Source organism: Furipterus horrens, unplaced genomic scaffold (assembly GCF_987537825.1).
Source record: "Furipterus horrens unplaced genomic scaffold, mFurHor1.1.pri manual_scaffold_1, whole genome shotgun sequence".
Lineage (NCBI taxonomy): Eukaryota > Metazoa > Chordata > Mammalia > Chiroptera > Furipteridae > Furipterus > Furipterus horrens.
In genome coordinates this window covers 103,492,445-103,506,540 of record NW_028327171.1, presented here as the reverse complement: position 1 = coordinate 103,506,540, position 14,096 = coordinate 103,492,445, and the positions used below count along the sequence as shown (strand labels likewise).

Here is a 14,096-nt window from a genome sequence, read left to right as displayed (position 1 = left end):
CAGGTTAGGAAAGTTTTCAGCCATTATTTCTTCAAATAGGTTCTCAATTCCTTGTTCTCTCTCCTCTCCTTCTGGTACCCCTACGGCAAGAATGTTGTTATGTTTCACACTTTCCTAGAGGTCTCTTAGATTATTCTCATGTAAAAACATTTTTTTTCTGCTCTGATTGTGTGCTTTTTGCTACCTTGTCTTCCAAATCACTGATTTGGTTCTCTGCTTCATCAAGCCTGCTGGTTGATTCCTTCTAGTGTATTCTTCATTTCTAACTGGTTCTTTTTATGGCTTCTATGTCCTTTTTTATGCTTGGTATCTCTTGTTAAAGTTCTCACTAAGTTACTTGAGCATCCTTACAAACATTGTTTTAAACTCTGTATTTGGTAGTTTTCTTGCTTCCATTTCATTTAGTTCTTTTTTTTCTTGGGATTTCTCCTGTGCTTTCATTTGATGCATGTTTCTTTGTCTCCCCATTTTGGCTGCCTCTCTGTTATTTGTTTCTGTGTATTAGGTAGATCTGCTATGCCTTGGTATGGTGACCTTATATAGTAGATGTTTATGGGACTTTCCCTGGTCCCCTGAGCTAGGTGCTCCAGGAATGTCTCTTGTGTGGGTTATGTGAGCCCTCCTGTTGTTGTTGAGTTTTGATTGCTGTTTGCCCATCTGTGGCTACCCCACCAGTTGGCTGTAAGTATCTCTCCTGAGTGCAATACTTGGGCTGCTGTGTGGGGCCTGGCTTCACAAAGCTGAATCTGTCCCAACAGAGTCTGGCGTCTGCTGAGATATCCCTTTATGTGTGCCGCTTGTGGAGCTAATTTGGTCGTGCTCTGATGTGGTCTGAACCACTGGGTGTGTTGGTTCTGGGGCCCCTTGGGAGGGAATCCAGTGCAGGTCGATGTCAGGTGCTGCCACTGACGGTGCCTGGGCTACCTACATGAAGCTACAAAACGACCCACAATTTATGGCTGCCTCTGCTGGGCCTGGATTTGTGGCAGAGGGGCCTAGATGTGCACCAAGGTTGATTTCCACCAGCACTGAGTCCAGGGGCAGGTCAGCCAAAGGCCCAAGTCTCCTCAAGATCTGCCCTCACCTGGTAGCTGCCTTAAAGGTTCAGCCAGTATGCGAAAAAGTCTCTGGTAGTATGTGAGTTGTGTGAGGGAGGGTCTCAGCAAGTGGCGTTCATCACATTGACACAGATTCAAACTTGGCGCCAGTGCTGTGTTGGAGACCACTCAGCAACAGTCTCAGGGTACACCAAGGTCAGCTAGTGCCTCTAGATAATAACTCAAAGAATTTAAGAACTTACTAAAACCAATAGAACATTATTACAGTTTACCATGCCACATTCACAGGACAGTCAGAGTATGCAACTGATCAAAACATGCTACAGCCATCCACAAACATACCACATCTTTGCTACACACACACACTCTCACACACATATATGCACAATCTGCAGACACTGACACACACACACAGTAATCAGCATACACACAGTGCCAACACTCAGAGCTAGAGCCAGGGCCACCCTAACTTATTCTTGGGACCCATGACTAAGGCAAAAAAGGAGAATGGGCTGGTGGGGTGTATGCCAGGAGGAACCATTACCATCATTCTCCAGAGACTGGGGTGCACCATTGTTGAAGATTTGATCCACGTGATTTAATATGAACTCAATTACCACCTGCTGGACCCGGACAGCAAGAAAGGCTGCATCTCCATTGCAACCAGTAGCTTCAATTTCTTTGGACCTAAATCGTAAATGAAACATATTCAGTTCAGTGAGTCAACCCTAGAACAGTAAGGGGAAGCCAGTGGGTCTTTTGTACGAGCCCCATCTCTTCAATGAACATGGTTTGTTAATCTGTAGAATATATAAATATACATTTTTAGTCCTCACCTGAGGATATGTTTACTGACTTTAGACAGAGAGGAAAGAGGGAAGGGGGGAGGGAAGAGAGAGAGAAACATTGATGTGAGAGAGAAGCATTGATCAGTTCCCTCTTGTATGTGCTCCAACCAGAGATTGAACCTGCAACCTAGGTATGTGCCCTGACCAGGTATTGAAACTGCAACCTTTTTGGTGTACAGGACAATGCTCCAAAGAACTGAGCCACCCAGCCAGGGTGAAGATTTTAACTATTAAGACCTGTTAAAGGGACTCTCCAAAGGCTGTGAAATCCAACACACTGAACAAATTTAAAACAATTACCAGGAATTATACATTGCAAGACTAACACTGTATTAGTGAATACGCAGGAATTGATTTCTTTCCATAGGATCTTCTTCCACCCCCACACCACTGTTCTGTGGTGTGGGGCAGCTCATCATTTATAGTCATATAAGGCAATTGATTCAAGTTATAGGCAGCTGTGACCCCACCAAAATCAACATAAGCCAATGAGTCACATCGACAAGAAAGGCCTTTTCAAGAAATTATAACGTAAGCATAACTTTAGTCACATCCCCATGGTATACAGAAAATGCCTTTGGAACCCAGTTTCCAGGCTAGCAGGTAAAGAACTTAGGCTATTAAAATCAACTTTAATTAGTATGTGTTACAAAAGACCACTTAGCTAGTGGTTTGTCTTCAAGGGGCTTCAATTTTGAAGAACCAAGTCTTCATTTTAATCAGTGGGCTGTTTTGAGCCCACTGCGGGGCTGAGAGGTGAGGGTATGGTGCTTACCTGAGGAGGTTTGGTGCCCACACCAGGGCCAGGTTCCTGGCATGCATGTTGGTCTTGCTGCTGAAGGAGGCGATGTGGGCCAGGTGTCGAATCAGGTATTCCAAGGTCCTGTAATGGTTAATTTATTTATTTTTTACACAAAGTAAAAAACTAGGGCCTGTGTGAAACCTGGAGATAATTTATAAGTTTGGATTGGAGAAACTAAATAAATATTTCTATCTCATGAGTTTTAGAAGATATAAGGAATATATCAAGATTGATAGAAATAATTTTCTAGTTTTCTTGGCCCTCGGCATATTGGCCCGGGGTAGGAAAGGGGGATGTTCTTGGATGAAAAACATCTATTATCGCTAGGACGTTCTATCTTACACCACATCTCAATCTGCCCCTCTGTAGCAGAAGGGCAGACTTAGGGAACACTTGGAAAGGTGGTAAGATTAGGGGCTAACTTGTGAGAATGAAGTGACAGTATGGGCTGAGGTAAGGGTTGATACTGATTCTCAACACTCGAGAGCTACAGTCAAACTCTGTTTTAAAACCATCTTGGTTTCCATAGATTTGGTTACTCTCTGAATCTGGGTAAGAACTAGGATATCACTGTGAGGACATCCTTGTGTGATCAGAATTAGGGTGGGACTTTGAGGGGTATCCTGCAAGTAACAGGGATATGGGCTGCCCCTTCCCATCAATGTCCCTAGTCAAACACCTACTCACTCTGATAAAAGTGACCTGTTCACCCACCTCAAAATGCCTCCGGAAAGCCATTGTCTGCTGAATTTGTTCCCTTTTATGCCAGCCTGCGTCTGTGGTGGTATTATACCCCCACAGGAGGCTGTGACTGTCTTTCACCAAGGATTCTTACCTATAATGAGATGGGGGAAGCTCCTGGATAACATTTTGGATTCGGGCCAACTGGCCTTCTTCTGGGCAACGTGACACTGCCTCCTGCAGAGAATAACATGAAGCACCCAGTGAGTGCCCGAGAGGGCGGACACACACCTGCATCGGCTGGTTTTATTTAGGCTCCTGGTACAGCCTTCCAACCAGGTCTAGGGAACATCCTTCCAAGAGGCATGCTTTTCTAGTAAAAACAAACAACTGAAGTCTCTGAGGGTTCATGCCGTGAAGAGTCTAACGTTGTATACACAGAGGCCTATGAATTGCTCAGGTCTCTGATGGGTGTTAGGTAAAGAAGGTGTAGAATCTTGAGTGTGTCTTGTGTCACAGAGACTCTGGGAGAGATAAAGAGACAGAGACAGAAGGACACAGGGTGGCTCTGTGTTTACTCAGCCAGCTATCTCCTTGGGTGCAAATAGCGACTTCCCATCTAGCCTGATATTATTCCATGACCTTGCTACTACTCAGCAGCTGCCTGTTGTAGATGCTGGGAAGCAGGGAAGACGTGCCTTCTCAGCCAGATAAGAGCTTTGTCCCTGAGGCCCAGTGGCCTTGCCAGGTCTTGCTCTCCGTTGTTTTCCATGTGGGTATTTTTTCCTGACCTCCAGCCTAAGGCCCTTAAGGCAGGAATTTCAGTAAAGGCAGTGTGATAACAGGTTTGTCCAGGGCATCCTCACAACGTGGGTGTCCCTGGGTAGATTCCTCAGCTCCCCTGCCCTGAGAATCTGCCCTGCCTGTGCCCAGGTTCAGTACATGGCCAAGCGCTTCAGAACTGCCAGCATAGGAGCAGTACCTAAAATCAAGGTCAACAGCAGTCACCTCTTTCTTTTTTGTCTGGGATATAATTTATACACATTAAAAATGTACAAGTCTTAAGCTATAGCTCTGCGAGTTCTTTCATATATATATACCCATGTAACCCCACCAGGACTAAGGTACACTTTAAAAGGAGCTCCTGAGCTCACTTCAGGCCTATAACCCTGAATCCACAGGCATATGCAACTTACAGTCTTGTATTTCCTCCCTGTGCTGGAAACATGCTTTACATTTATACACGGGATGGGCAAAAGTAAGTTTACAGTTGTTCATATGAAAAAATGTATAATACAAGAGTAAACTCTTTGTTTCATATACTCACAACTTTAAACCTCCTTTTGCCCACCCAATATATGAGGTCTCTCCAGAAAGTATCCAGTCATGTAATATGAAAAAGAGACATTTAGTGAAGAAGATACAAGATAACAAGAAACATTGTACACAGGACAAGGACATCTCAGTCCCCTTCAAAGTAGGCACCTTGGCATGTCATATAGTTCTCCCAATTGCCATCAGCTGCCCCTTGTAGTTTGCTGAATCTCATCAATAGTCTGAAATCTATTCCCTTTCAAAAGTGATTTTAACTTTGGCAAAAGTCAGAAGTCACAGGGCATCAAATCTGGGCTGCAGTGGGGCAGAGTCACTTGGGTGATTTGATGTCTCATAAAAAGCTGTGCATAAGATGTGATGCATGAGTGGGCGCAGTGTTCTGATGAAGCTGCTAATCACCAGTTCCCCATAGCTGCAGCAATGGCCACACAGTACACATGCTCACTCAACAGCGTCTACCACCCCCACTGACTAGTACAGTGAAGTCATCATTGTTCACGCATGCGCATTACAGTCCACTCTCTTTGCCAGGTTACACTGATGTTGTGCAAACCCTTCTTGCGATATTAACAATGGCTGGACTTTTTCCAGGCAGAGCTCATAAATCATAAAATGTATTCTTTAATATTATAAGTACTGCCTCCTGCAATACCACTAAAATAAGATTCTAACTGTGGTGTGGTTTTCTTACATTGTTCACCTCTGCTCAGCATTTAGCTGTCATCTGCTTGCTGTGCATAAAGGGTGAAATTCAGATTTGCAGTTATGAGAAATTTTATGCACAGAAAAGTGGAAGGAAGTTTAATTTTATGGGCACCTTCTGTTTGCCAGCCCTAGCAAGGCCACACTTGCTGGGTCTGTTGTGTTCTAACCAAAAAGAACCCCAAGACACTGCCCTAGCTGGCCTTCCCAACCTTCCTTACTCATCTCCATTTTTTTCCACAGCACTCACCACCGTTACATATATTATATACTGTGCTTAATTATCAGGTTTACTGTTTGGTCTGTCTCCCTCACTAGATGTAAGCTCTGTAAGTGCCAGGACATGATGAGTCCCAGGGCCTGGCACACAGGCATTCTCTCCTGACTTGTTGAACAACTGACTAGATTACACTTCCCTCCATGCCAGGGCTTTATCTATTAAGGTTATTATTATTTTTTTTTGGCTTTTTTATTTAATTAGAGTAATATATATATATAGAAGCTTACCATTTTTAAAGGCAATCAAAATTCTCTATATGGAAAACTTGATATTGTGTTTCTTAAGTGGAGGTGGGGAAAAAGGCGAGCGTGGGAGCGTCAGCCTCTCAGGTGTCCCAACGTGCTGGTGGGTTTGCCAGCCTGAGAACAGAGGCAGCATAAGCAAGGCCTCCACCTCAATCCTTGCTTTTTGAGATATGCAGGATGAAGAGGGCAAGGACAAGAATGGGGGGTGGAGTAAGCACCCTGACACCTCTGCTCTCTTCCCTGGAGTGGTCTTTGAGAAAACAGATTTGTGGGGAGGACTTGGATGCCAAGAGAGAGCCTCATCAAGGGAGGAAAGGGAGAGAAACCAGGGGAAGGTGGAGCACGGAGTGCGGAGTGGACTCTCCCACAGTCTATCCTGCAGAGGGGGAGGGGCGGGAGGCCTTTTTTCCTCTCCCTGCAAAGCTAGGATGAGCTTGGCAAAGCTTGCACACCATCCCCCCACAACCCTTTCTAAAAATGTGTCTGGGGAATAAAGGTGTAGACTAATTTAACAGACCACACAGTAAGTTCCTTTAATATTTTAGGAAGCTGTTAGTCATCTTTGTTCTGTGAGAGGCAGGGCAGGCTCACCCCCTGATGCCTCTAGCTCCCATCTGGGATTGGCATTTATTTTATTATTCACAGCCTCCCTCATCATACTCCAAACCTATTCAGAAGCTCTCTAGACCTTTGTTTCTCTCCGGGAACAGTCCAGTTACTGTAACTTATTTTTAGCCCATGCATCCCTGTCGGCAGTGTGGACAAACAACCTGTGGCTCTTCCTTCCAGCTATACCCGAGCTGCAAATCAGCCTTTGCCTTTCATTTTGCATTACTTATTTAAAAATTATAATTTTTATTTTAAGTTATTTTACACAATTAGACTAAAAGAAAGCAACTGTACACATAATTTTGAAAATGCAAAGCACCCAAAGGAATACACAGAAGAAAGGTAGAGTTCCTTTCAACAGCAGACCTCAGTCTCCAAAGGCAACCACTATGTGTCCTTCCAGACAGTCTCTTTGCCTACCTGTCTTTGTCACACCACAGAAGCAAGCATGACTACATGACCTGGCCCGTCTGCAAAGTCCTTGTCTCCTCCCACCATTTCCCCCCTTGCTTGCTTCCCAACGACCATGCTGGCCTCCACATATTCCCTCAAGCAAGCTCAGGCAAGTCCTCCACTAGGGCCTTTGCACATGCTGGTTCTTCATGACTCCCTCTTCCCCTAAATAGCTGCAGTTTGTTCCATCAGTCCATCCATGTTTCTGTTCACATATCATCTTATAGAGAGGTTTGATTATCCTAACAAAAATATCAGTCCCCATCATTCTTTCGCCTATACTTGCATTAGTTTTCCTCAAGATACTTATCAACAGTTCTCCTTAAGTAACAGAAGTGAAATGCTTACTCTCTTGGACTATTTTAACTCTAGTCTGCATTTCTCCCGTGGCCTTCAGGGATTAGCTCTTGCTATAGATATGCTAATTATAGAGGAATTCTGTTTGAGGCTTAAGTTTTTGGCCCTCATTTGTAGGAGCCTCAAGACTGGACCCAAATGAAGGGTGGGAGGACACAGAGATTTAGAGATTTCCTGCTCTTCTGTTGGTGCCTAGATGACTGTGGTTCATCATCACACACCTCTTGCCTAACCCATTCTCCCTACCCTGGGCATAAAAGAAACCCGAATTCTGGGGTCTCTTAAAATGGATTTAAGGGAGCTCTAAGCCCCCTCCCCACAACCCCAATCATCTTGACCTTGGCACCTTCTCAATCAATAAACCTTTCCTTATTCCAAACTCTGATATTTTGAATATTGGCCTTCTGAAGCACTGGGCACACAAACCTTGCACTGGTAACACTTACAGAACTATGCTTTAAATTTGTTTATCATCTGTCTCTTTCATTAAAATGTAAGTTTCACAAGAGCAAAGATTTTATCTGTCTTGCATACCATGAAATCCCCAGCACGTAGAACTGTACCTATCATACATAGTGTACATAGTAGATGCCCAACAAACATTTGATGAACAAAATGAGTAAGTGAATGAGTCAACGTTTTGCTTTGTATTTGAAAATGCCAAACAGACACATCTGCGCCACACTTTCAGAAAAGTACTATCTGAGGACCATCACTCCACTGAAGGGCACATTAGCATCGCTGACTTTAACTACATGCAATCAGTTATCTTTAAAAGAGGGAGGAAGAAGAAGATTTGACACAGACAAAGAGGAAAAGGCAATGTGATCACAGAGACAGAGATTGGAGGGATGTGGCCACAAGCCAGAGAATGCCAGCAGCCACCAGAAGCCGGAAGAGGCAAGAAATGAGTTTTCCCTAGAGCCTTTGGAAGAAGCATGGCCCTGCGGACACCTTAATTTCAGCCCCGTAAAACTGATTTCACACTTCTGGACTCTTGCAACCTGACAGACTCAATTTTTCTTGTTTAAGTCACCAAATTTGTAGCCACATGAAACTAATACATATCCTCAAAGTTAATATGAAATATGAAGGGAAAAAAAAATCACCTCCTATCCTGCTACCAGATATAACTACTATTAACTTATTCACATGTAAAGCATAAAAGAAGCAATCTTCCCAGGCTTTCTAGCACCAAATATGAACACTGATGTCATTTTCTATTTAGTTAAATATACTGCTTTTTTCCTATGTTGTTTTGTACTGTGGTCATTAAATACGCTGCAGAAATGTGACTTTTCACGGACACACGGGATTGAAAACAATAGATTTATTATTATTTATTTAACCCATCCTTTATTGTTAGACATACAGATACACCCAAAATTTTGATATTATAAATAATATTGTGATAAAATACTTGTAAATCAATTATTTTTGCTTATCTGATTATTATCTTAGAATGGAATCCTAGATAGTTACATATAAAAAAATATGAGCATTTTAGGACCCTCTGACAGTAATTTCAAATGACTTTCTGGATGTCCAGACAATTTACACTTCCAACAGAAGACTATAAAGAGCCAGTCTCACCATGGTTGTCCAATTTTCCTACTATTATTGAATTGTTCCTTCATTAGTTTAGGATGCTTTCTTTATCTTATATTAAGTCATTTAATACCTGAGCATATTTAAGAGCTGTTAACTGTATTTTAAAATAATGTGGTAGTTCTAAGACAGAATGTTCAATCTTTACTTCCATTTACTAGCTATACCCTCATACAACCCCAGGCAAGAGCCTCTCTGAGCCTCAATTTACTCATTGTTAAAAAGACAATAAAAACTAACAAAATAATATCTGTAACACTGGGTGGAGGGGAGCAGAGGAAAGGGAAATTGGGACAAATGTAACATTATAATCAATAAAACACATTAAAAAATATTTGTAACAAGTTTATTATATAGTAAGCACTCAATAAATAGCAGCTATTAATCATTATTATTTTTCCATTAATTTTTTCTAATTCCATTATTCCACTGAAGTATTTTCTACTTTAACTGTGCAAGTGGGTTTAAATAAGTCATTACAAGAATGTGAGACAATGTAATAGAGCTATTTCCATGTCCCTGAAGAAGGTTTGCTTATAGTATAATTCATTACAGGGATCAAAGAACTCTCAAAATGATAAATTCTTCAACATAATTAACTTCACTAGGCTCTACCTATGTAGAAGTCAGTTGTTACAACAAAACAGTCTTATTTTATTTCTTAATGTCAATAAAATGTTTAAATGTAACATTAGATTTCCTTAAAATCTGACAACAGGTTGACAATAATATTGCTTTATTTTTCTGCTGCTGTGAGAGAACAGGATAAGCAATGTCAGGGAACAGAAGCAGGGAGAAATAAGAAGACTTATTTCTGAAGTTTCTAAACAAGACTTCTTATCTACCCCTCCATTATCACAGAATGAAACTTAGTTAAAATAAGTTAGATTCATTCAGTTCTTTAACATGATGATATTCTATTCTATCATAGTCAAGAATGATACTATTGTACTGATAGGAGGATTAAAACTATGTTTAAAACAAAGTCTCTTATGTACTGATTAAAGCAACAATAAGATATATTTTGAATCAAAATGGCAAATAATTTAACAAACTGAAAATATCCAGTATTGAGAGAGAGAGAGAGAGACAGAGAAAGACAGAGACAGAAAGAGAGAGAGGGATGAGATCTATAAGGATGTCTCCTAAAATGTTAATAGCGGATATGCCTGGGTGTGGGATTTTAGGTGATTATATACTTTCTCCTTTATACTTTTTTGTATTGCTTTAATTTTTGCTATAAAATTTTATTTTAATTTGGAAAAACAAAACATAACAAAAACACCATGCAAAGAGTAAAAATAGAATGACGTAACTATCCAGATGTTAATTATAGTTGCCTTTGGTCTTTAAGAGGAGAGACCAAGGACGTCTTCCTACTGTCCTCCATTTTCCAAATTGTCTTTTATTGAGTATGATTGCTTTTAAAGTGAGGAAATAATCATATATGGTGATGGTGATGATAATCTGGCAGACTCACAGGAGGCCCACACACAACCTTTCCTCCTGGTTCCCAGGAAAGACTCCTCTGTGGTCCAATAGACAGAACCTGCCATTATTTATGATTTAGCCACTCAGAGTGGAGGTTCATTTGCCTCTGTCTTAGATCTCAAAGTCTCCTTGGATTTCTTAGGGTCCTCTAACCACTGCTACTTCCACATCAGCTCATTTTTTTTGAGAGTTTGCCTAATTTTTTTCATTAAAAATATAATGTATTTTTAATGGATATGATTTTGAAAGAAGCAGGGCAAACTGCCTATAACCCATCAATGAAATATATGGTTATTAATCTTTTGAACATCTTTCTTTTTAACCATGTCTTTTTTTTTTAGTATATTTTATTGATTATGTTGTTACAGTTGTCCCCATTTCTTTTCCCTTTGCTCCCCTCTGCCCAGTACCCCACTTCCTTCAAGCAATTCCACCCCACTTAGTTCATTCATGTCCATGGTTCATGCATATAATTTTTTTGGCTTCACCCTTTCCTATATTATTCTTAACTTTCCCCAGTCTATTTTGTACCAACTGATTATGCTTCTTAATCCCTGCACCATTTCCTCATTCCTCCCTCTTCCCCCTCCCAGCTGATAACCCTCCAAGTGATCCCCACACCTATGCTTTTGTTCCTATTCTGGTTGTTTGCTTAGTTTGTTTTTGTTTTTATTTTTTAGATTCACTTGTTGATAGTTGTGAGAATCATGTCTTAATATATAATTGTATATCTATCTTTTCCAATTATCAGTATGAGTGTTTTCCTCTATCATTAAAAACTCTTAAAATACATTTTAATGGCCGAAGCCCAATTCTTAAAAACTCATTTACTTATTCCTATATCATTTCAAATTGAAGAACATTTATATGCTCAAAATAAGAATATTTTATATGCTCAAAGTAAGGAACCCAGAGAGAGATTCCTTCCTATGATTAGAGCCCATGTCTGGTCCTTACCAATAATTGCAACTCTTGCATAAACTAATTTCAAACATCTCCTCTTACTACCCCACTCCAGCTGTCTATTAATCCATTGGTCTACTTTTCACTGTTATACACCTGCTTTCTACCATCATTTCCTTTTTTTATTCAGACAAAATTTCATGGTCAGTTATTTCAATCACTTCTTTGCACACACCCTCATCTTCCTTACTCTTGTTTTGCTGGCTAACCCTTAACCTTGGTTAAACCCAACTCTCCACCTCCACCCCTGCATCAAATGTTCAAGCCCTGTTTTTAATTCTACCGCTATAGGCATCCTTTAAACATTTATTCTCCTTTCTACTTTTACTGTGGGTGCCCTATCTGGTGACCATACAGCTGCTCTTTAGGTGCTCTGCTCTTGTCCAACCACACTCCACCAGCCCAACTCACCAGTCTATCCTGCACTCCTCCTGTGCTGCCTTTCCCACATTCTTTTCTCTTCCCAGCTTTCTGAGCTCTCTCTTGACTTCTATTTGTTCTCTCTTCCTTCTCTACTTGGCTACCTCTTTCCCAACCCCCAGAAGGAATAAAATAAAAATAAAGTAGCAGTGGTTACAGAATCTAGTCTCAGGTTCCTGTCCTGCTGTGTGATCTTGGGCCAGTCATTTCACTTCTCTGGTTCTTAGTTTCCTCCCTAAGCAATAAGATACAATAAGATACACTTGGTTAAGTAAACCTGGAGATAATTTAACCCAACTCTTAGAACAAACATGATTCTGAAAATTTAATGAGGGAAAAAATTAGCAAACAGTCCCACTACCCTACTTTCCTTACTATACCATGTTGCATCCATCACCATGCTAAGATAATGCCATCTATCTGATGAGTATTATTATTGTTATTTTGGTGCTGAAACTCTCTTTGGCCCATCCATGCGTCCCACCCAGGAACCATAATGGAAATCCAAACACTTACCGTGAATTTCTCATAGAGCTCGTAAGTCAGGAGGGGGTTGGGCAGCTCCCTAAAGTAGAGCTTGCAGAGCGAGCCCACACAGTGGATGTCCTGGAGGTACACTTCTCTTGTCAGATCTGGACATTGATCTGAGCCAAACTCTTGCCTGAAACAACACAGACAGAGACATAACAATCCCAGGAACATGTGTTCCGTGTCAGCAGCTGTTTGGCTGCTTAGGGGTAAAAAGACCCTAAACTGCTGATCTGACTGTATTTTGACCCTGATACAAAGACCTTCTATTTTAGACACAAGGAAGCTATGGGAAAACTTCCATTTCAGGTCTGGGTTTTCCCTGCTAAAGCAGCTGTAATTAGAAAGACATAATGCCCATTTACAAATGGATTTTTCATGTTCACAGTCCCAGTTATGAACAGTGGGGAAATATGAAAACAATGTGCCAAAGAAAAGCCTGTTGAGATTTCAGTTTTTCCAAACTATTGTTCTAAATGAAATCCTCTTTCTTGGAGGACAGACCAAAACCAGGATGAGTCAGACCGTTATCACTCATCTCCATATATCCATGCCAACAAACTGGTCTTATCTGGAGACTCAAACCTAATCAATGATCTCTTTGATGCAGGATGGAACCTTCTAGGCTGCCTGATAGTGACTATCAAAGGATAGAAGAGCTTATAAATCCCTTGTTAAACAACCTATAGTAGGGTGTTTGCCCCTGGCTGGTTTGGCTCAGTGGATTGAGCGTCGGACTGCGAGCTAAGTGTCGCTGGTTCGATCTTCCAGTCAGGGCACATCAGAGAAGGAAAACTCTGACTTCAAAAAACCTCCTCTGCCTTGCGGCATACCTCTTCAGGGGAAAGGCTAAGGGAGTAAACCCCGACAGAAAATCTGGAGCCGGAGTCCCTAAGGTGGTTCGACGTTGTAGTCAACACCGGCAACTCCTGCGGCGCACCTGAAACCAAGCTGTATTGACTCCGTCTTTCCCTTGGACCCTTCAGCTGCGAAGAGAGGGGGGGTCTGCTGCTTGGGCAACAGCAGACCCTCCATATCACCCTGCCCAGGCTCTGTAGCTTCAGCTCTACTGGAGAGGACACTCCAGCGTCATCGCAAGATGTCGATTCAACACGGGAGGAGACAGATACCGTGTCACTCCCGAGTCGGACTGCACAGCCATTCTCGGCGGTGCAGGTAGACTCTTAAGAAGCTACACCATCGTCTCTCGAGATGGACGACTGCCGATGACGACGAGTAGGGTGTTTGGAAACATCATCAGATTCCAGGTCTTGTTTCTAATGAAAAAAATATTTCCTAACGAGGTTACACAAATAACCTGACTCAACTAACATATACCTACAATTAATCTGTTTTTAAAAAAAGACAAATTTAAGCTGTAATACAGAAAAGAAGTTAGGCTTCATGAGAGTATTCACTTGGCCAACCAAGTAGTGACAAAGTCAATGGGACTCCCTGAGCCAGCATTTCGCAACAGCTTGCCCATTCTCCTGTAGGCTGGTTCTGCCCTTTTAATAGGGGCAGGGAAACCCCTGATGCTGTCAGAACCCCCTAAAACTGAGTGGAGCCTAGAGAAGAAAAACAATGCTCTTGTAAATTCATAGGTATGTCTTTTTCTAAGAGGGCAGAACAAGAGCAATTGAAAGCTTATTCATTTATTTAGCCAGAAGTTTCCCTTGTGGAGGTTAATGTCAGTCCTTAAATAAAAAAAAAAAC

The 14,096-nt window shown here is 41.6% G+C and overlaps 1 protein-coding gene across 1 annotated transcript in view; it reads right to left on the bottom strand.

Moving 5' to 3' along the window:
* Positions 1 to 14,096, bottom strand: part of ARHGAP31 (Rho GTPase activating protein 31) — a 100,530-nt gene that overhangs the window by 27,289 nt on the left and 59,145 nt on the right. Inside the window, exons 3-6 of the mRNA XM_090276878.1 lie at positions 12,369 to 12,513; positions 3,544 to 3,626; positions 2,682 to 2,789; positions 1,603 to 1,745 (exon numbers count right to left, since the gene is read on the bottom strand). Of these exons, the coding sequence (XP_090133004.1) occupies positions 1,603 to 1,745; positions 2,682 to 2,789; positions 3,544 to 3,626; positions 12,369 to 12,513 (479 nt within the window). The remainder of the gene's footprint in view (positions 1 to 1,602; positions 1,746 to 2,681; positions 2,790 to 3,543; positions 3,627 to 12,368; positions 12,514 to 14,096) is intronic.